The sequence below is a fragment of the Gouania willdenowi genome, chromosome 17 (assembly GCF_900634775.1).
Source record: "Gouania willdenowi chromosome 17, fGouWil2.1, whole genome shotgun sequence".
Lineage (NCBI taxonomy): Eukaryota > Metazoa > Chordata > Actinopteri > Blenniiformes > Gobiesocidae > Gouania > Gouania willdenowi.
Window position 1 is genome coordinate 24,818,892 of NC_041060.1, and position 22,175 is coordinate 24,841,066.

At 39.5% G+C, this 22,175-nt stretch overlaps 1 protein-coding gene across 3 annotated transcripts in view; it reads left to right on the plus strand.

Moving 5' to 3' along the window:
- Window positions 1-473: 473 nt before the first annotated feature.
- Window positions 474-22,175, plus strand: part of LOC114478711 (phospholipid phosphatase-related protein type 4-like) — a 28,468-nt gene continuing 6,766 nt past the window's right edge. For 2 of the 3 annotated variants that reach the window (XM_028471878.1, XM_028471879.1), the window contains exons 1-8: window positions 4,154-4,820; window positions 12,207-12,392; window positions 13,690-13,819; window positions 14,226-14,421; window positions 18,221-18,278; window positions 18,373-18,546; window positions 19,843-19,978; window positions 20,939-21,167. In XM_028471878.1, coding sequence (XP_028327679.1) covers window positions 4,737-4,820; window positions 12,207-12,392; window positions 13,690-13,819; window positions 14,226-14,421; window positions 18,221-18,278; window positions 18,373-18,546; window positions 19,843-19,978; window positions 20,939-21,167 — 1,193 coding nt within the window. In that variant the 5' untranslated portion in view covers window positions 4,154-4,736. Of the gene's footprint in view, window positions 493-4,153; window positions 4,821-12,206; window positions 12,393-13,689; window positions 13,820-14,225; window positions 14,422-18,220; window positions 18,279-18,372; window positions 18,547-19,842; window positions 19,979-20,938; window positions 21,168-22,175 lie in introns of those variants that run through there. The other variant, XM_028471880.1, reaches the window with a different exon arrangement.

Consider the following 22,175-nt stretch of genomic DNA (forward strand, 5'->3'; position numbering starts at 1 on the left):
ATATTCATACATTTAAACAAAAACATTTTACAGAAAGGGAATAGAGAAACAACAACAATAAACAGAGAATTAACAAAAAGATGAACTTTGTTTTGAAAAAAAAATGGCATATAATTGAGAAAAGTGAAAGTAGCACAAAATAACGAAAACAAAGCAAAGATTTTTGAAAGAAATTAAATTACTAAAAAGAAATTGCAAATAAATAACAAAATATATCAAATTAATTCACACACACAAAATATCACAACATTGACAAATAATTTACAAAAAAACAAACACTGTTTAAATACTGAGCTATATAATGGTAGTTTCTTTAGAGAGAGAGAGAGAGAGAGAGAGAGAGAGAGAGAGACAGAGAGAGAGAGAGAGAGAGAGAGAGAGAGAATCTAGAATTGACCCAGAAACTTTCAGTTGCACCAAAGCAGAGCATTGTTCATAGTAAATCCTTCAGTGTGTGTGTGAGATGAAGACATTATGAGGATCAGAGCTCAGGTCAGTAACATTTATTTCATATGATTTATACCTTCAGTTCATCCAGAGCAGAACACACACAGCTGTTATAGAATATTACAATATTCAGTCATAATAATGTCAGATCATTTAAAAAAGACAAAATAATAATAACCATGATAATGATATACCTGCTGTTCACTTCTTGCAGGTTCACTAAAACAGTGGACAAACTAGGAATAGCTGTTACTTTGATTGAATCAGAGGATTAGCAGGTATAGAATAAAACAGTATACGAGAGAAAGTGGAGCAAACATGCTGGATTTAGCTGTTGATGAAAGTTCACCATGTGATTTGATACACATTTCAACAGTGTGACCTCACAGTGAGACAGTGGCTTGTTTTCACTGGTTAATAGGAACAACCAGCAGCAGCAGCAGCAGCAGCAGCAGAGATCAGTGGGAGAATGGTACCATCAGTCACAGATTGTTGTCCTCAGGCTGGAGCACAGTGTATGTGTGTGTCCTCAGGGTGTATTCATGTCCCACTTACAGCACTGTGCATCGCTCACACTCACACTCCTGCAGAAAAACTAGGTTTGTAGCACAGCCGTGACATTACACATCTCTAATACAAAAATGACACATAGTGTATCTGATGGTAATCAGACAGAGCTACAAATAAATAATTAAATAATCAACCTGTGATGGACTGCACACACACACACACACACACTGGGGCAACGTAATTGTGATTGTCTGATTTGAGGTCCACATATATGGATGGATGGATGGATGGATGAATTGATGCACAGTTACTATAGATAGATGAATAATAATAATGATGGCTTTGATTTATACAGCACTTTACATAAACCCTTTATCATTCACACTAGTCATACTGGTGGTGGTAAGCTACATTGTAGCCACAGCTGCCCTGGGACATACTGACAGAAGCGTGGCTGCCAATTTATGCCTACGGCCCCTCTGACCATCACCAACATTCATACATGATTCATACCCAGTGATATAAGGCATCTGGGTAAAGTCATGACTTCCCAAAGACACAACGACAATGACTGGGAAAGACCGGGATTTAAACCGCCAACTCTTTGGTTATTGGATGACCCACTCCACCACTAATCCATGGCCTCCCCTGGATGGATGCACAGTACAGTTACTATGTATGGATGGATGGATGCAAAGTTACTACGGATGAATGCACAGTATGGATGGATGCACACTACAGTTACTATGGATGGATAATTGAATGCACAGTTACTATGGATGGATGCAGTTACTATTAATGGATGAATGCACAACTACTGGATGGATGCACAGTTACAGTACTATCAATGGTTGGATACGCAGTTACTATGGATGATTGGGATGCACAGTTACTATGGATGATTGGATGTGTGCACAGTATGGATGGATGGATGCGTGCACAATTACTATGATTGGATGCACATTTACTATGAATGGATGAATGTACAGTAGCTGGATGGATGCACAGTTACTATGGTTGGATGGATGTACATTTAGATGGATGGATGTACAGTTATATGGATGGATGCACAGTTACTATGGATGAATGGATGCACATTTACTATGGCTGGATGGACATTTACTATGGATGGATGCACAGTTGAATATATGCACAGTTGGATGGATGGATGTACAGTTACTATGGTTGGATGGATGATGTGCAATTATTATGGATGGATGCTGAATATATGCACAGTTGGATGGATGGATGGATGGATGGATGCACATTTACTATGAATGGATGCTCAGTTGAATATATGCACAATTGGATGGATGGATGTGCAATTACTATGGATGGATGCACAGTTGGATGGATGGATGTACAGTTACTATGAATGGATGCACAGTTACAGTACTATCAATGGTTGAATATGCAGTTACTATGGATGATTGGATGCACAGTTACTATGGATGATTGGATGTGTGCACAGTATGGATGGATGGATGCGTGCACAATTACTATGATTGGATGCACATTTACTATGGATGATGAATGCACAGTCGCTGGATGGATGCACATTTACTATGAATGGATGAATGCACAGTAGCTGAATGGATGCACAATTACTATGATTGGATGCACATTTACTATGGATGATGAATGCACAGTCGCTGGATGGATGCACATTTACTATGAATGGATGAATGCACAGTAGCTGGATGGATGCACAGTTACAATGATGAATGAATGCACAGTAACTATGGTTGGATGGATGTACATTTAGATGGATGGATGTACAGTTATATGGCTGGATGCACATTTACTATGGATGGATGTACATTTACTATGGATGGATGGACATTTACTATGGATGGATGCACAGTTGAATATATGCACAGTTGAATGGATGGATGTACAGTTACTATGGTTGGATGGATGGATGTGCAGTAATTATGAATGGATGCTGAATATAGGCACAGTTGGATGGATGGATGCACATTTACTATGAATGGATGCTCAGTTGATTATATGCACGATTGGATGGATGGATCTGTGCAGTTACTATGGATGGATGCACAGTTGGATGGATGGATGTACAGTTACTATGGATGGATGCTCAGTTGGATGGATGGATCAGACATGTTTTTATCTCAGCGGGGTGATTGTCTGATCCAAAGGTCACATTATGAGTTCATTTTACTATAGAACTATTCAATTCAATTCGATGCATTTATTGTCATTATACAATATAGATTTGGGATCTTCTCCTGTTTACAGTGCAGAACATGTTAAAATAAAACAAACATTACAGAGTACAAAAAGGGCAAGTTCATTAACAATATAGGGATAAAAAAAGATAAATATTGATAAATATGAAGAAGATAAAACATATTGCACAGAAGTATTGCACAGGTGTTGGGTTTAGAGTGGTGACGGCTCTCGGAAAAAACTGACTGATCTGAACATTTACAAAGGGAAAAACAAAACATTAATAAGGGGTTTTTGAGTGTGTTGTTGTATGTTCCTGTTATTTTAGTCGTTTTGCGTGTTAATGTTGTTGTTTCGTAAATATACATATTGTGTATCTTTTGTCGCATATTTCCAAATTCATGAATGGCATCACGAGCACTGGAGGCGCGCTCCCATGTTCACTTCAGAATGAGGGCTAAACCCGATGGACGCAACACACACTCTTTCCATGTAAAATGCAGTTTTCTCTCCACTGTAACTAAGCCCATTTGTCACATCATTTAGCGACTTTTCAGATTCCCATACAATGTGACTTTTTTTCCCCATAGATCATCAGAAAATCAGCAATCAGAAAATTTACGGACTGCACCTTTACGGTGGCCAGTTACTCACCGTGCGCCCCCCAGGGGTTCCGGGTCCGGTGAGCGGTGATGGTGTGAACCTTAACTCAGCACCATGTCGGGGATTTCCACAGCCTTTTTTCACTGGCTCCCATTAATGGCTTCTCTCTATGTCACTGGAGCGGCTTAAACTGTCCATCATCATCATCATCATCATCATCATAGATTCCACTGCAGCAGATTGCATATTATGATGATGTATATCTGATTATTGTTATTAGGTGCAAGCAGCGAGTGTATCAAAGTATAGAGCGATCTATGTTAGTGTATTATATTTATTTTATATGGGGGCGTGAGGGGGTGCGTGCTTCTCACCCAGGGAGGGCCACCTCTGGATGAATGTATAGTCACTAGATAGACAGATAGATTATTTGTGATTGATTAAGAAACTGATTGATAAATTGGTTATTTGATTGGTTTGTTTTCCCGCCTCTAACGCGTCCCACACCTGAGGTACCGTTCACCTCATCATGCAGTGGTCCTAATGTAGTGGCTGTGCTGTGTGTGTGTGTGTGTGTGCGTGTTATTATCGGTCGGTAACGGACGTGTGAGAGCTGTTGCTTGGTGTCGGTGGTCGGTAGTGTCGGTGCTGCTGACGCAGGATGGGGGCGGGAAAGAGGACATCAGCGGTGGAGCTACGGACGGACGGACGGACGGAGGTTCTGTAACGTTTGATCGGTAGTTTAGTCTCCACCGAGCACCGACAGCCTCTGAGCCCGGAGCCGAGCACCGGGCATACCGGGGACCGACAGCCCGTTGGAAGCTGCGGTGGCTGAAGGTGCACAGACGCTCCATGGACTCTGGTCCGCGGACCAGGGACGGCCGTCACAGCTCAGTTTAAAGCGGGATTTACAGACATTTAAAACGGAGATCAAGTATAGCTGTCTGTCTCCCGGTATTACCGGGAGAGAGCACCGGGACGCCGGGATGTCTCGCGCCAAGGAGCGACTGAAAGGCGGGAACGAGACCAAGGACAGCGTGACTCTGCTGCCATGCTTTTATTTTGTAGAGGTGACAAATCTGTGTGTCTGTCTGTCTGTCTGTGCTCAGCCATAACGTTACGACCACCTGTGGTATGTCTCGTTTTGTTGCTCGGTGTGTTAGGCCTGTATCACACCTCTGAAGGTGTACTGTGGTATCTGCACATGTCCATCAAATCAGATATATTTAATTACAGTAATTGACCTGGTCAATGAATGAAACCCATCTATTGTCAGAGGTGTGAACTGATTGCAGGCCTGTGCTCTGCTACAAAAACAACAACAACCACAAAAAAAAAAAAAAAAAGCATTCAAAGCATCAAAAAAGGCTCCTAAATTAGAAGTCAATGAAAAACAAGGATTATTTGATTCAAAAAAATCATGCAGGTCAGCTCTCCTGTGTTTTGTATGTCATAATGTAAATCAAAACAATCATAAACTGGTACACAATATTGTCAGACAAATGTATTTTCATGACAAAAATGAGTGTGTTCATTGGAGGTTCCCGTGGAAACCCCTCAAATCCTTATACCTGTGTATCTGTCCTGCTGCGAGGACATGGCGTCTGCCTGGTGCCCGCTGTAGCATCACAATGGTGCTAATGTTATGGCTGTGTGTTGTTTGATGGTTGTCTGTGCTCTCTTTGCTTGGTAGCATCATGGTTTATGAATACAGTTGCACACCGAGTCTGGCTGCAGTGAATTTAAGGATAAGCTGCAGAATTTGATGAAAATTGATTTAAAGAACAAACACAACAGCAGCTCAGCATTTATTGACCCCAACGCTACTCTAGTCTTTTATAGTAGAAATTAGAAGTAAAAGGAAAGAAACATGATGTAGGCTGACTTTAGGAATCCTTAAAACAGAGATGATGACATTATAGGACTAACAGACTCTGTAAGATACCTTAAATCAGGGGTGTCAAACTCATTTTAGTTCAGGGGCCAAATAAGGACCAGTTTGAGCTCAAGTGGGCTGCAGATTTTAGGTGAGGGTAAAAAATACAGCAATTTTAACATTATTGTGCTCTAGTTTTCTATATTTGTCGATGCAGGATCTTCTCTTCAACAATTATTGATTTCGTAAACAATTTTTGCGTTATTTAGTGGAACTATTTGTGAGAAATTGCAAGATTATTTTTTTGAAAAATTGAGATTTCTCTCTATAATTTGCAATAAAAAATGGCTGCATTCATAATATATAAGTGTGGGAAAATATTGTCAAGTTTTAATTGAATTTGAGATATCTACAACTGAATTATTTAGTAATATACACAATAATTGATGTTTTCTCTATCATTTTTACTGTCTTCTGTGGGACGAATTGGATACTCTAAAGGGCCGGATTTGGGCCCCGGGGCCTTGAGTTGGACACGTGCCTTAAATGGAACATATGCATGATGTATGTTCAATTGTCCATTATAATAATGGAGCATACTGGATTTCACTGGCTCTCAAGCCACATGTGGCCCTTTAGCCGAGGGTCTTTTTACTTGTGGAACAAGACATAAGCCTCTTATCGTACAGGCAACATTATCTTAATAGGGTCTTTGGCTGTGTTTGACTTGCAGTGAGACTCCGCCCCCTCAGCGACAGAGAGAGGCGGACCTTTGAGTATTGATTACTTTGCTCAAACCTCCATGAAGTAGTAAAGCACGGCGCATATGAAAAAGGAAGTGGCTATACGGACGGTTGCTGTATTAATATACCGGCATTCTATCCGTACGCAGCGCCCCTCATTGGCCAGTTTAGGTCACGTGACTAAGACTAAACCTAACCCTAACCCTAACTGTAGCCCTAGCCCTAAAAATTGTTGTGATATAGGGTTATAAACTAACCCTAACCATAAACCGGATAGGAATATTTGTCCCGGATCAAGTAAGGAATGATTCTGGTCATCTTTGAATATTTTATTATTTCCGACCAATCCTGCCTGTTTGCGTCACTCCGGACGCACTCACTTTGCAGGATAAATCGCTAGCCAATAGGAACAATGCATAAAGTCACACAACTGGTGACCTGGTGACCCAAGTGATGTTTTAAATCAACTGGTGGCCGTGTTAACTGGTGAATGAGTCTGTGATTTCACTGGTGGGGCTCAGAAGCCAGTCATTAGTTGAAATGTGCACCGGATTAACCGAAAATCTCAAAGTCATTAGTGCTGATATTCCTTAGTAAATCTGACACTAATAAATAGGACTGCAACAAATGATTATTTTCATAATCAATTAATCAATCAATAAATTAATCGATTAATTGATGAATCAGATTTTTTTAAAAAACAATTATCTATAAAGCACATTTAAACCTTGCTTAAGCTGATTAAACTGACATTAATGTTTCTCTCACACACAAGCAAATGCTCGAGCGCGTATCCCCACACAAACACTCGTGTAGTACACACACACAAACACTTGTGGTTCACACACACAAACATTTGTGGTCCGCACACTCACAAACACTCAGGCACACCCACACACAAACACTCTGTGCGCACATACACATACACTTGTGGAGCGCACACACAAACACTCGCGGTGCTCACACACAAACACTTGTGATGCGCGCACACACAAACCCTCGTGGTGCGCACACACAAACACTCATGCGCGCCCACACACAAACACTCTGCGTGCACTTACACATACACTTGTGGTGCACACACACACACAAACTCTCGTGGTGCGTACACACAAACACTTGTGATGCGCGCACACACAAACCCTCGTGGTGCGCACACACAAACACTCATGCGCGCCCACACACAAACACTCTGCGTGCACTTACACATACACTTGTGGTGCACACACACACACAAACTCTCGTGGTGCGTACACACAAACACTTGTGGTGCACACACACACAAACACTCGTAGTGCGCACACACAAACACTTGTTGTTCGCACACAGACAAACATTTGTGGTGCACACACGCACAAACACTCGTGGTGCGCACACTCAACCACTTTGCACACACAAACACTGCACGCACACAAACAACCATGGTGCACGCACACACAAAGCTCTGCAGGTGAATGAAACAGCTCTCCGTCATGGTCAGTGACACATAAATCGCACGATGCAACAAATCGATAATGAACTTTGTTGCCAATGCTTTTAATAGTCAGTTTTTATCAATTTTATCGATTTGTTGTTGCAGCCTTACTAATAAAGTGGCTATATTGACATACGTGATATGCGACAATAGCAACAATAAAAAAATATTGATTATAGAAAAAATATATAAACATTTTTGAAAAAAAATCAATTTAAAAAAATTTAAATCGATTTAAAATCGGCACCCAAAAAATTGCGATATATCAATAAATCGAATTTTTTTTCACGCCCCTACGTCCAACGCAAAATTTCATTTTTAAGTTTCTTTAACTTACGGTATATGAAACAGCCACTGCACAGATTGTCAGAAATTTTGTTGCAGTTCTTAATCTCATATGACAGGAAAGAACAGGAGCAGATCTATTCTTTATATATCTGTAACAAAGCACGTGACTTGACTTATCCACTTGGACCCATTAAAGGCTATGTGGCTCCAACAAACTCTCTCCACTGTTCTCGATTCTGGGCTAACATGAACAGATCTACTCTTCATACGTCTGTAATAAAGGACAGGAGCAGATCTATTAAGCTGTATCTGTCTATTAAGTAACGGAAAGGAGAACAGATGTATAGACGAGTGTCAGTGTTCCCCTTCCTCAGGAGGACGGGGGCAGAGAGGTGTCCTGTCCTTCCTGTCAGTGAGACAGGCTGCTGCTGTTGAGCTAAGCGATGGATTTCACTGCTCTGATCTCCTGGACTGAAGCCTGCAGTCATGCTGCAGTTTGTTCTTACGCCCACAGACTGTGGATCAGCCTGTGAAAGCATCGCCTCTAATATTAGAGAGAAATGCACTCCTTCTTGCTGGAGACTCAGTTTCATCAGTGCTGGAAACCAGTTCTTCCTCCGGTTTGACTCAAAAGGCCTCTATAGGTTAACATAGTTCCCATCAAAATAAAAGCATGATATCTTTTCTCTTACTTTGTGATCTTATTAGAATGGGTCAGTGATCAACTTTTGAATAGATGACTAAATAATAATAATAATAATAATAATAATAATAATAATAATAATTATAATAATAATGAATGTCCTTCCTGTGTGAATAACCATCAGCCAATAATTGCACGTTTCTTATTTTTTTGCAGTCCCATAAGACAGTTTAAACCATTAAGTGGACCTGGTAACAAAGCCCCACCCCTTTTCCCTCTGACCCTGCTCAGCCAGCGCTGCTACGTGCTAAGCTAACTCTAACTTGTGAGGCTGGCCTGTGATCACTGGTATGGAGTCTGCAAGACGCAGAATGCAAAGATTCATCTTCAAGAAGAGAAATGATTTTCCTTTTTTCACTTTAAAAGCTGCATGTTAATGTGCCTTCATGGATGATTTGGTTCCTTTGAATCATTTGGTCATTTTACTTTGACAGGAACAGATCTCTACTTTCTATGTCTGTAACATAGTACAGTAACAGATGCATACTTTATATGTACAGTATGTGACAAAGAACAGAAACAGTTCTTTTCTTAATACATCTTACAAAGTAGTAGGGGTGTCCTGATCCAATATTGATATCGGATATCGGTCTGATATCAGTTAGAAAACGAATATCGGATTTTATTGGACTGCATCTAAAATCTCAGATATCATAACCAACCGATATAATAATTTATTTTTTATTTGTTTTATTCAATTGTAGAATACTGTAGATATTATGTTGAAGGTTAACATGTTTGTAACCAATTGGTTAATAATAAATGGGTCAGTTTTTCTCATACTTACTGTTGCCAACATCACTTGATCAAACCTTTTATAACACTACAAAATAAGTCATAAAAGTATGTATGATTTATGCTGATATCGCATCGGGTCGATATCGGTATCGACAACTACTCAAGGCTGCAATATCGGTATCGTATCGGAAATGAAAAAGTTGTGTCGGGACATCCCTACAAAGTAGTGGAACAGATCTATTTGTTATACATCTGTAACAAACAACTGGAACAGTTCTATTCGTAATACATCTAACAAAGTACAGTAATAGATCTACACTCAATACGCATGTAACAAAGGACAGGAACAGTTCTATTTGTAAAACAAAGCAGGGGAACAGATCTATTCTTTATAGGTCTGTAAAAAAGGGAGGGAGGAGACATTTTTAAAGAATACTGATATTAGATTAGTGGTTGACATGTGTTATGACCTTTTTTATTTACTTTATTAATTAGTTTTACCTTTTACATGTGACACACTAAGACATAAAAAGACACACAGCCAGGCACAAAGTACACATAAAAATAGAGTACTTTAGTCCAGAGTTGTTCCTAAACCCAAGTAGACCTGTATAAACACACAAACACAAAACAACAAAATACACAACACTAACTATTAAAATCATAGTAAAATATCCACAATTAAGCTACAAACACATTGCGTGTAATGGGGGTCATCTAAAGTCTGAAATACTTCACAATATGTTTCCACGTGCTGTAAAATGTCTGTATGTTTTATGACCTTTCGTCTACTGAAAGGTCATAAAACATACGTTAGAAATAAAAAAAAACACATGAACTGTTTTTTATGTTCATAGCGCAAATATTTACTCTCTCTTTTGGGCTTGTTGGAAAAGTCAAAAATGGGGTAAAAGCAATATTTGTATCTGTTATTGGTCAAAGAAGATCTAATGTGTTAATTATCAGAAGAGTTGATAACCATCCCCATCTGTGCATCACTAGTTACAGGTTTATTTATATTATATACATTATGTGGAGTCCAACCTAATCACTGATTTCGATCAAACGTAAAACAGTTCATTTTGTGGAGAACAGGATTCGGCTAGGACGGTGTCGTCCTCACAGCCCGGATATATAAATAAATAGAGCGCTGTAGGAGGCCATGTTGCCTAGCAGCAGTTAAAGAGGAGGAGAGTGTGACAGGGAAGGAGGAAGGAGACGTCTGCCCCGACAGCTCCTCTCAGCTGTCAGCTCTAATGTTAGGACAACAGTGAATTACACAGGCTCACAGCATTTTGTAAATGCTAATATGTATTATTGATTTATATAACACAAGAACACATTTTAGTTTCATTGCGCAATTACAATAGATGTACAACCTGAGATAGCAGCTACAATAACACGAGTAGATAAATAAGAATGTGTAAAATGTAGTTACAATAATATTACTATATTAATAATTAGGGCTGAACGATTATTTGCATGCGATAATACTGCGATATCATGAAACGCGATTTTCTAATCGCAAAGGCTGCAATTTATTTTATTTTATTTCTTCCTGTCCTGTGTTGTACATTGTACTGTGTTGTACATTGTACTGTGTTCAGAGTGTTTAAGCATGTTTACATGTTTCATGAAACGTGAATATGTTACAGAGATAAAGCCACAGATTTGTTTGCGTTATTGTTGTAATCTGTGCTTTAACATTTATATTTTATATTATATTTATTTAAAGTTTAAACAAATCTGAAATTGTTTATTATGAAGCTGATTGATTTATTGCTTGTGTTCATTGAAAAATGCATAAGAGACCCTTGAAAAAATAATTGCATATTAAATCGCAATATTGATGGAAAAAAAAATCGCAATTAGATTATTTTCCAAAATCGTTCAGCCCTATTATTAAAAAAAAAAAAAAAAAAAAAAACATTATTTCTTTGAAAAAAAAATGTTTTAATGGAATTATTACTGCAGAAATTACTAAACATTTTAAAATAAACAATCCTACATTACACTATAATACAGTGTTTTTCAACCCTGGGGTCAGGACCACATGTGGGGTCGCCTGAAATGTCCAGTAGTTGGTAAAATAAAAAATATAAATACGTATATTTACTTTTTGAATTATTAATCTTTTTTATATTAACACATCACACACAACCAATATCAAACACCTGTTTTTTTACTGAAACTATCTGAGATGGTGCATCTCATCACTTTGTGCACTAATCCTGGCTACTCTTGTTTTGTAGCACACTTTAATAAATATGATCAAAAACTAATTCTAGAAAGAAAAAAAAATGTCTCTGGGGGTTGCCGGACATTTGTGATATCAAACTGGGGTCACGACCCGAAAAAGGTTGGGAACCTCTGCTGTTATATACAGTATATTTATAGCTGCCAAGATTAAAAAGAATAAGAATACATTTCAGTATTTTATTATTTGTGTTTAATTTTTGTTTTAACTTCATTTTTTCAATATTTGTATTATCATTCTATAATTATATGAATATCAGTTTATAACGTCCTCCCCCGCCGCACTGTCTCTTTCATAGATATACTTCCTATAGAAACAGATATAGATATTTATCTTACCTCCTCTGTGCTGTCTGTCTGTGCTCTGTCCTCTCCCAGCTCCCCATCCTGGCCTCCTCTGTGGTCAGTCTCTACTTCTTGGAGCTGACGGACGTTTTCCAGCCGGTGCATTCTGGGTACAGCTGTAGCGACCGCAGCCTGTCCCTGCCGTACATTATCCCTAAGCTGGAGGTGTGTCCTCTGCCTCTGCTCTTCAGCCTGGCCTTCGCTGTCCCTGCAGTCACTGTAAGTTTATTTGGTGTTCCTTAGGGATGTAACGATTCACTCAACTCCCGATACGATTCGATTCACGATACTGGGTTCACGATACGATTCTCTCACGATTTATTTCACAAAATGGGACTGTAGACAAATTTTTTTTTGGGGGAAAAAACTGTACTATTTTCCTTTTATTTTTCATTGTCAAAATAATCCCTTGATAAACTATTCAAAACAATGCAATTTAACTAAAAATAAATCTTGAATGAAATAAATAAAGGAATAATACAAATAAAAATGAAGCCTATTCATTTAAATTCTGGTTCTAAAATAAACAATGCAAAACTGCATAATAGTTCTCTTTCTTTTAAAAGTGCAACTGAAAATGTATTTTGTGCCTTAACAATTGGACTATAAAAATAAAAACGTGATTACACTGATTTACGTCATATTTGATTGAACCAGCAGAGGGCGCTGGTAACACAGTGGTCGGTTGGCATGCAGATATCTTGCAGTGAAGAAGAGAAGCTATGCTAGCAGACAGAGCTAATAGAAAAACGTGACTTTTACAGATATTCGAGTAATATTACAGATATTCTTTCGGTGCTAAAGGGGTAATGAATCATTTATTAACATATTTAAGAGTAGAAGGCAGCCAGAAAGAAACTATTAGCAGACTCCGCCCGCCGCCTACACTTGTGGATAGCGCCCTCTGCTGGTTAAAAAAAGTACTGCGATTCAATTTTCAGAAAATCGATAACCGTGATACCTATGAATCGATTTTGAACTGCCTTACGATTAATCGTTACATCCCTAGTGTTCCTGGAGGGCTGCAGTCAGTCATGCACAGTCGATTCTCACTAGGGGTGTCCCGATCCGATATCAGCCTGAAAACGAATATCGGATTCAAAGTTCCGATGTTTTTTTTGTTTCGTTTTTTTCAATTCATTTTTTATTTATTTTATTCAATTATAGAATACTGTAGATATTATGTTGAAGGTTATAATTGATATAACCAATTGATTAATAATAAAGGTGTCAGTTTTTCTCATACCTACTGTTGTTGACTATTGTTCTCTGTTTGAGTAACATCACTTGATCAAGTCTTTAACATTCCACACTACAAAATAAGTCATAATTTTTTGATTAAAGAATAAAAAAAAAAGTAATAAAAGTATGTATGATTCATGCTGATATCGGATCAATATTGGTATCGGCCGATACGCAAGGCTGCAATATTGGTATCATATCGGAAATGAAAAAGTTGTATCGGGACATGCCTAATTCTCATTGCGCTTGTGTGTGTGTGTGTGTGTGTGTGTAGATACTGATAGGAGAGGCCGTGCTCTACTGTTTCCAGTCCAGAAAGTCGTCTGCCACGCTAACAGAGTCCAACATCAGCGCCGCCGGCTGTAACTTTAACTCCTACATCCGCAGAGCTGTGCGCTTCATAGGTAACACGTACTGTACGTGTGTGTGTGTGTGTGTGCACTGAGGTGAAAGTAATGGATTACAAGTATATCGCGTTACTGTAATTTAGTTGTTTTTATGGTTACTTGTACTTTTTTTAGTTTATTTCTAAATCAGTAATTTCAGGTTCAGGTTGTGGTCTCTACCTATTATGTTGTTATCCACATGGCACTGTTTTAGAGTTCATACATTTAACTAGACCTAGAGCCTGGGAATATATTTTCTTAAGTTGGTGTTATTGTATTTTGACAAACCTTTTAGTTTATACAGATGCCTTTGTGGAAAATAAATTAAAGTTCATATATGAGATGTTTACTGTATGTTTTACTTGTACTTGAGTACAATTTAAATGAAGTAACAGTACTTCTACTAACGCGCTCTCTTCCAAAGGCGTGCACATCTTCGGCTTGTGTGTGACGGCGCTGATAACGGACATCCTGCAGCTGTCCACGGGCCTGCACACTCCATACTGGCTGGACGTGTGCAAACCCAACCTGACCATGATCAACTTGTCCAGCTGCGAGGACGCTCTGATCCTGGAGGACGTCTGCTCTGGGTTGGACCACGGACTCATCACTGCTGGGAGGTGAAGGTTCCCTCTGACAGAACACCTCACTACTGTCACACACGTCCTGTTCTACTGCAGAACTTTGTGTGCATGAAAACTTTAACCCGATCTTTACCTTTTCATTCATTACTCAACATTTGGCTATTGATTCGGTTTGAAGTGTTTATTCTGTGAGAAAAGTTTAGAGTTGTGTTACGCTTGAATTAAACTAAACCTGGGGTTCTGAACTGGTCTCACCCTGGGACCCACATTTTGCCACGGTCATGAAATCGCAACCCACTTTTTTTAGAATCCAACCAACCAAATTGAGTTTTTCAAAAATAGCTGTTTTTGATACATAAATCTATATATTTTCCTGTACAACATGCATTTCACAGCATGCCTGTTAAAAGAAAAGTTTCTTTCAAACTAAAAGACTAGTTCAACATGAAAAATATTAAATATTTTTTTATTTTTGACCTGCTGTCCGCAACCCACCCAGTACAATTCCGCGACCCACCAGTTGAGAGTTGCTGAACTAAACTACGTAAATTATGTAATTGAATGAAAAGGACCTTAAACTGTCAAAGTACCAGGTAACACTTTACTTGAAGTTGTATACATAAAGCTGACATTACAAGGTCATAATAATGACTCGACACCAACTCATTAATTCAGTTCAATTCAACTTTATTTTTATAGCGCTAATTACAACAAAAGTCCTCTCAAAGCGCTATCAAAATATAAAATTCGTAATAAAATGGAAAAAACCCAACAAATCCACATGAACAAGTATAAGCGATAGTGGAAAGAAAAAACTCCTTCCTCACAGTTTTCCTCTAACAGAAATAAATCTTCATTAGAACCAGGTTCATAGTTGGCGGCCATCTGCCTCGACTGGTTGGGGTTAGTGAACAGAAGGAATAACAACAGGATAGAGAGATAGAACATCAGAGTGTCCCAGACTAGTTGAGCTGTGAACCATTGATCAGGAACTGCCATCATCAGCTTCACGACACCTGAAACAGAGCAGAGAGAGAAGGGCGAGGAGAAGGCACTGACTGCAGAAAAATATGATACAGCATTATCAGGTCAGCCTGCATGAAAACACCTGCTACTAAACTATGTGTGAGTGGAATGAGTATGAGGTGGACATCAGTGTAAATGGTGTGTAAGCAGTGTGAGCATTAGGCTTGGGCGGTAATACAGTATACAGCGGTGTCATAACAATTACAACGGTATCAATTTCAATAACGTCATTTAAAAAAAAAAAAAAATGCAGTGCACTTCGCCGTGACTGTGCAGGGCCCGCTCCACACACCCACACAGGTGTCAGAGAGAGAGTGTTGAGAACATACCATGTAAAACAAGAGAAGCATATTAAAGGTGAATTCATTCTATAGTCTGGTAGCGGAATGATGGTTGTCATTCCGTTCAGAGCTGCAGAAAGCCGATCACATGTTGGGGCGGGGAGGAGCCAAAAGCAGCAGCCGCTGCGTGGGACAGTAAAGTGATACGTACATTCATGTCAGAGTCTCTAAAACACCAGAAAAAGCTCCAGTAACACAAGATCAAGTCCATACATTTGTCACTAGTCTATATTGAGAAAAAAGTCACTAAGGGCTCTATTCTCCCATGTGCGTAAGTCCAAAAAGCAACGCAGCAGTGCTGTTTTTGGCTGTGTGCTATTCTCCCCCTGTACTTAACTCAGTCGCTGCGCACCTTCATCCCAGTTATGCACTGTTGGTGGAGCAGCCCTGAAATGTGGGTGTTCTAATTCAAATCTGGCTTTACGCGCATTCTCCGGTGTGCGTAAGTCCTTTTCCTCTTACGCGCTTCTAACCCTGGAATAAGGTGAAACATTATATTGCTCTAGAAATATGGACTTAGTTACATTTGAAGCCACACGGACTCGTGCGTCGGGCAGCAGCAGCTGTGATCACTCAGCTGCTGCTGCGCAATTAATTAAAACTCTGACAGACATAAACTTCTGTCCACGTTGGTCACAGTGATTCAACTATTTTCATACTATGTCCAACGTAAGGTCACAGTTTGAAGCACTACAGAGTGAAACAAGTTGTCATATGCAGATGAGGATGGACCACAAACTGTTCCCACACATATTTTAATGAGGCTCAGCTCAGGTCACTTTAAACTATTTATATTTAAAACTGCGTATTATGGAAGCCAATAGTTCTGTTTCACTGCAAACATCCCTCTGTATTAAAGCAGGACGCTCTGTGGCTGCGTTATTTCCTCATACAGTATCTCCAGCATCTAACTCGGTCATGCTTTACAGCGATGATGAGGAGGATGATGATGGTGATGATGATGAAGGTGATGATGATCAAGGAAAGAGATTTTTACTGTGACTCAGTCACACTGCGATAATCTCATCAAATCAACCTGTTACATTACGTTTGTCAATGAAGGCATTTCAAATTAAAAGTGAACTTTTTAATTTTCACAAATTTCAATGACATTTACAAGCGTTGGGAAACTTCAGGTTCTGTAATTTCTAGACAGCCCAAAAAAATTTACATCACTGCCTCCTTTCCTTCAACCCGCCTTCATTCACACATACGCGCTTTTGGTCTACCTTACACGTGGTGGGCGTGTCAGCCGCCTGGACCGGAGTATAAGAATAGGAGAGAAGCGCGTAACTGCAGGCGCACAAAAAAGCGCTTAAGTCCAGACGGGAGAATAGACCCCTAAGAGTGTTCAGAAAATATACCGGTAAGGGTTTCGGTTTAAATACGGAGCGGAGAGAGGATTCTACGAACTGCAGCTTTAACTCCTTGAATGAGCCTACATTCTGAGAGAGCTCACCCTTTAGTAACGCCGCAAGTTGATCATTTAAACCGTAAATGCGGCGCTATTAATGATACACACACACATGCACACAGTCGCGTTCGGTGTGAACGCACCCTGAGCCTTACGTCATATTTTTTTAATTAGTCACTTTATTACCGTATACCGTGGTAAAATAGGGAGGCGTTATAACGGTATCAAAATGCGGATACCGCCCAAGTCTAGTGAGCAGTGTGTTGGGTATACAACAAGGTTCAGAAGTGCGGGGTTGGCTGCAACCCGGCATTAGCGTAAATAGCGTGTCTTGAAGTGTCAGTGCCCGATCCTTTCACGGACCACATCCTTTCAAAGCAGGCATTGTGGTGTTTAATTGTTAACAAAAAATTAAAAGAAAAGGTAAAAACACAGCAAGAGGATATATACAAAGACGGATTAAAATACAATACACAACATTGACAATCAAAATCCAAACAGAAAAATAAAATAAAAACCAAAACAAATCGGAATTCACTCAAAACATACATTTCCAATAATTTGGGAAATCTTGGCAGCATGTTTAGAATGCACAAACAAATAATTTTTAAATAGCAAGGTTTCAACCTTTAAATAGCACACGAACTGCTGTAAAATAGGCCGACTGGGTATAGACGCGTTTCGCGCATGAGTTGAAAGGATCTGAAAGGATCAGACCTATGAAAGGATCGGGCACTGACATGAAGGTTGTCATTATGTGTCGTTCGTTACCCTAACCCCACTAGAATCCTCCACCGAACCCAAAAATGCCAACATAGCTCCAAAGGTGACACTTAATGACAGCCTTCATGACACCTTATTCATGCTAATGACAGCATAATGTCAGCCTTATGTATAAATCTTCAGGTAAAGTGTTACCGAGTACCGTTTCTCCCTCTTGTTATTCACCTCACGGTGCATGTTAGGCAGGCACAGGTGGACTCGGACACACAGAAGGTCATTCTGATGATTGGTTGAATATTCAGCGTTTAATAAACTTTCCTTTGTGTCGCAGGAAGTCGTTCCCTTCCCTTCACGCCACACTGGCTGCCTTCGCTGCTGTCTACGTCTCGGTAAGTTTCCATCAGGGATGTGAAAGCATCTTCAATGTCTGTGTATAAACAGTGACAGCTGTTAGTCACTGGGTGAACTCCTGCTGTGTTTCAGATGTACTTTAACACAGTGCTGACGGACTCGGCCAAGCTGCTGAAGCCTCTGCTGGTGTTCTCCTTGGTGATGTTGGCCGTCCTAGCCGGTCTGACCAGGATCATCCAGTTCAGGAACCACCCAGTGGATGTTTACTGTGGGTGGATGCTGGGAGGGGCCATCGCCATCTACCTGGTAACACATTAGGCCTGGACAATATATTGTGATTCAAGAAAATTACAATAAAGCCTATATATTTTTATTTTACAGCTTATTTTGTATTAAAATACTTGTTTTAGGAGTAGGAGCTTTTACTACTTCTCAGAACAGCATGAAAAGCACAGTCAGATGGATTTCTGAGTGCGTCCTAAACAAGACCTTCCCCTTAAACAAGCCACACTCTAGAACTCACTCACACATGCTGTCTCTTATAAGGACCTCCCAGTCAGGTGACCCCTAGCCGAGTGTGAGCCATTTTGACGGTCAATGACTGAGCAGAACGTCATGTTGTCGCACTGTTTATCATCCCAAAAAGCTAATTACAAGAGGAAGGTAAAGGACTTTTGGTTTTAGAATGGAAAATTAAAAATCAACCAATTTTTTGTTTGTTTATCCCTTTTTGACCCTGAGGAAGAAATATGCCTTGAATTTGAAAAACGGAAATCAAATAACCACTCGTATTTTGTTTTTCAATTTCCGTTTCTGTACAGAAAATTCAATGACCAAAACATACAGTGACTTACCAGTAGTGACTGTGTAGCTAGCTGGCTCTCTTCTCTACTCTTTATTCTGTTTCTGTTTTTTTCACTGCTACAAGAAAAAAAGTAATAAAAGTAGTCAAATATTACTTACTTTACTTACTTACTTTATTACTTTATTAATCCCTGAAGGATCGTGACAAAATGCACCATCTTTTTATCATAAAGGGCGACAGCTAAACGCTTGATTACAAATAGATTTTATGCTTAAATAAAAAAAAATTGAAAAATTGGGAGCCTGATGTGTCCAGCTAACGACAAGCTAACGATGTTTAATACTGCAGACAAACGTTGCGGATTTCTATGGTAACAGTGAATTTATAACATTAAATCCCGAACTCACAGAGAAATCATTCATTAGCCTTTAAGGACACACACACACACACATGCAACCTCTAACCAATTGCACAACAGTTCAAGTACGTCAGATTGAATTAATTAATTCTCTCTTTTTTTTTTTACAATAATTATAGAAAATGTTTTTAATGTCCTCATCTGATTAGCCACTTGTGAAAATTTAGTTAGTTATCCCTGATTTCTGTAATTTCTGCTTCATCAGAATGTAAAGCGTTGCCATGAGGACATTTTCATTTGATTATGTGATGTTAAAACACGCACAACATTGAGGAGCTGCTGCTAATATAACCTTTGGAGGTCTAATAGAGTTGTTATGGCTCTTTTGGGTGATTAACAGTTATTCCTTCATTAGTGCGGCGTGCTGTTTCTCCCGCAGGGTGTGTACGCCGTGGGAAATTTCCAGGCAAGTGAAGATCATTCCCAAAGCCGACCTCCTCCGCCCATCCTGAAGGAGCCCCCCCTCTCCTCTCTACCCAACATCAGCCAATCAGCTGTCAGCAACAGTCACCCAGGTAAGACCGCTGTCAGCTACACACGTGTCAGAGAATAGTGGCTAGCTTGTTAGTGTCTGGAGGCGGTGTTACAGTGTTTGGTACAGTTTAAGGGAGGAGTTACGGTGCTCGATAGTGTCTAGGGGCGGAGTCATGGTGCAGATAGTGGCTGTGTTCGAAATCACACATTAACGTAATAGTATGGAAAGATTGAGTACACAAGAAATACCCAGATGTATACTATATAGGGACATTTTTAAGTACGCACAGTGGGCACACTAATCATACTCAACCACCCCACGATGCATTGCTAGCAGAACATAAAATCGTCCTGGGACCGGCTTCACACTAAAAATCAAAGATCCCCTTTTCAAAATAAAAGCATCTCTTCTTGTATTCCATTAGTTTTTTTAACCCTTTTGTAAATAGGGCTCTTGTTTTGAAGTTAACCGGAACTTCTGTCAGTAGCACAATGGCAGGTGACTGAAAATCTCCAAAATGTCTGCATGAAATGTGTTTCCGTTAGTTTTATGGATCAAAAGACCACATGATGATATTCTTCTTGGTCACGTTCTCACTTAAAATGTTTTCAGAACTTTAAAAAGTGGCAAATTAACGGAGATATTTAGCCTCAGAGCGCTTCTGGTTTTTGTCATTGCAGGTTTGAAATGCATCTTGGGAAACTTGGAAGTATACTTCAATGGGAACGGTCCATCCTAATCATACTAACCATACATATATTATATACAGTAGTAGACAGTATATACCAATTGAGTTTGTAGTGCATAGTACGGTGTATGTCACTTTGAACACAGAAAGTGACTTGGGGTGGGGTTACTGTGCTTATTAAAGTTAGGGGCGGGGCTACAGTGCTTGTTAAAGTTTGGAGTCAGGATTTGTGTTCTCGATACCTACCATTGTATCAAGTTTTTTTCTGTGAGGCTCTCAAAATGGTTCCTCATTTGTTTTTTCTCCTCTCAGGTCACCAGCTGCTGATGCCCAGCCAACCAGAGCCAATCATCACCCGGACCTCCTCCCACACTCTGTCTCCTGACCAACCGGGGCCCATACTCAAGCGCAGCTCTTCCTATCGAGAGCCGTCCCTGTCCAGCATGAAGAGAGCGAGCGCTGAAGTGGAGGTGATCACTCCCCCCAGTCCACAGGGAAACAGAGACAACATGACAACCTTCAACAGCAGCACTCTGCCACGGTCAGTGTTCCACCTCCCACATTCAACACCTTCAACCTTTAACGTGTACTCAAAGTGAGGTCACCATACTTCACAAACCTTATTACCTGGATGCAGGACAGATGTTTCACATTTCAGATACGCACTGTTATACTGATATCTTACTCTACTACACGTGTCAAACTCAAATCCGGCCCTTTAAAGCGTCAAATCCGGCCTGCAGCATAAAGTTGAAATGAAAGAAAACATGAATCATTGTGTAGAAATACCAAGTAATTCTTCAGTAGATATCTGATTAAAAAATTGGTCACAAACTCAAGGAAAATTAAAGATTGGATATTGTCTGTTACTTTACATATATTTATAGGGCAGAATAATGTTGAAATTGCTTGTTTTCCAGCCTGAAATGTGCAGCCCATTTGAGATCTAAGTGGAACATGAATCATTGTGTAAATGAAACTCAACAATATTTGCAGGGGCTCATAGTTTTTCCGGTGCTAATATTGCATGATTGCAGTAATTTTTAATGTTAAACTGTTGAAAAACTCAAAATTCTTACAAAATTCTTTCATTTTCCTCAAACTATTACATGTGATTTCCCTTAATTAAATAGAAATTGGTCACAAAATCTAGGAAATGGTGAAGATCTGGGTGGGACTGATATCTGTCACTTATTGCTTGGATATTGTCAGTTTCTTACATATTTTGTAATTTATGTACACATAGAAGCACAAACTGGGGCACAAGAATTTTGAAATGACTAGTTTCCCACATAAAATCCTAGTTGAGAATAAAGTGCTCCCTTATTGGCCCCTGAACTAAAATGAGTTTGACACCCCTGACCCGACCTTCAAAGTAACATTTTCTGTGCGTTCACATTCTGATTGTACTTACTGCTGCCACCTTTTTGAGATGTGTTTAACTTATTCTGCTAATTAATCCTAAAAGTTTGACAGCATTTCATGTCAGAATATTGTAGTAATATTTGCATTACTCACATTTCTGGACCAACCAGCTGTACATGTAGAG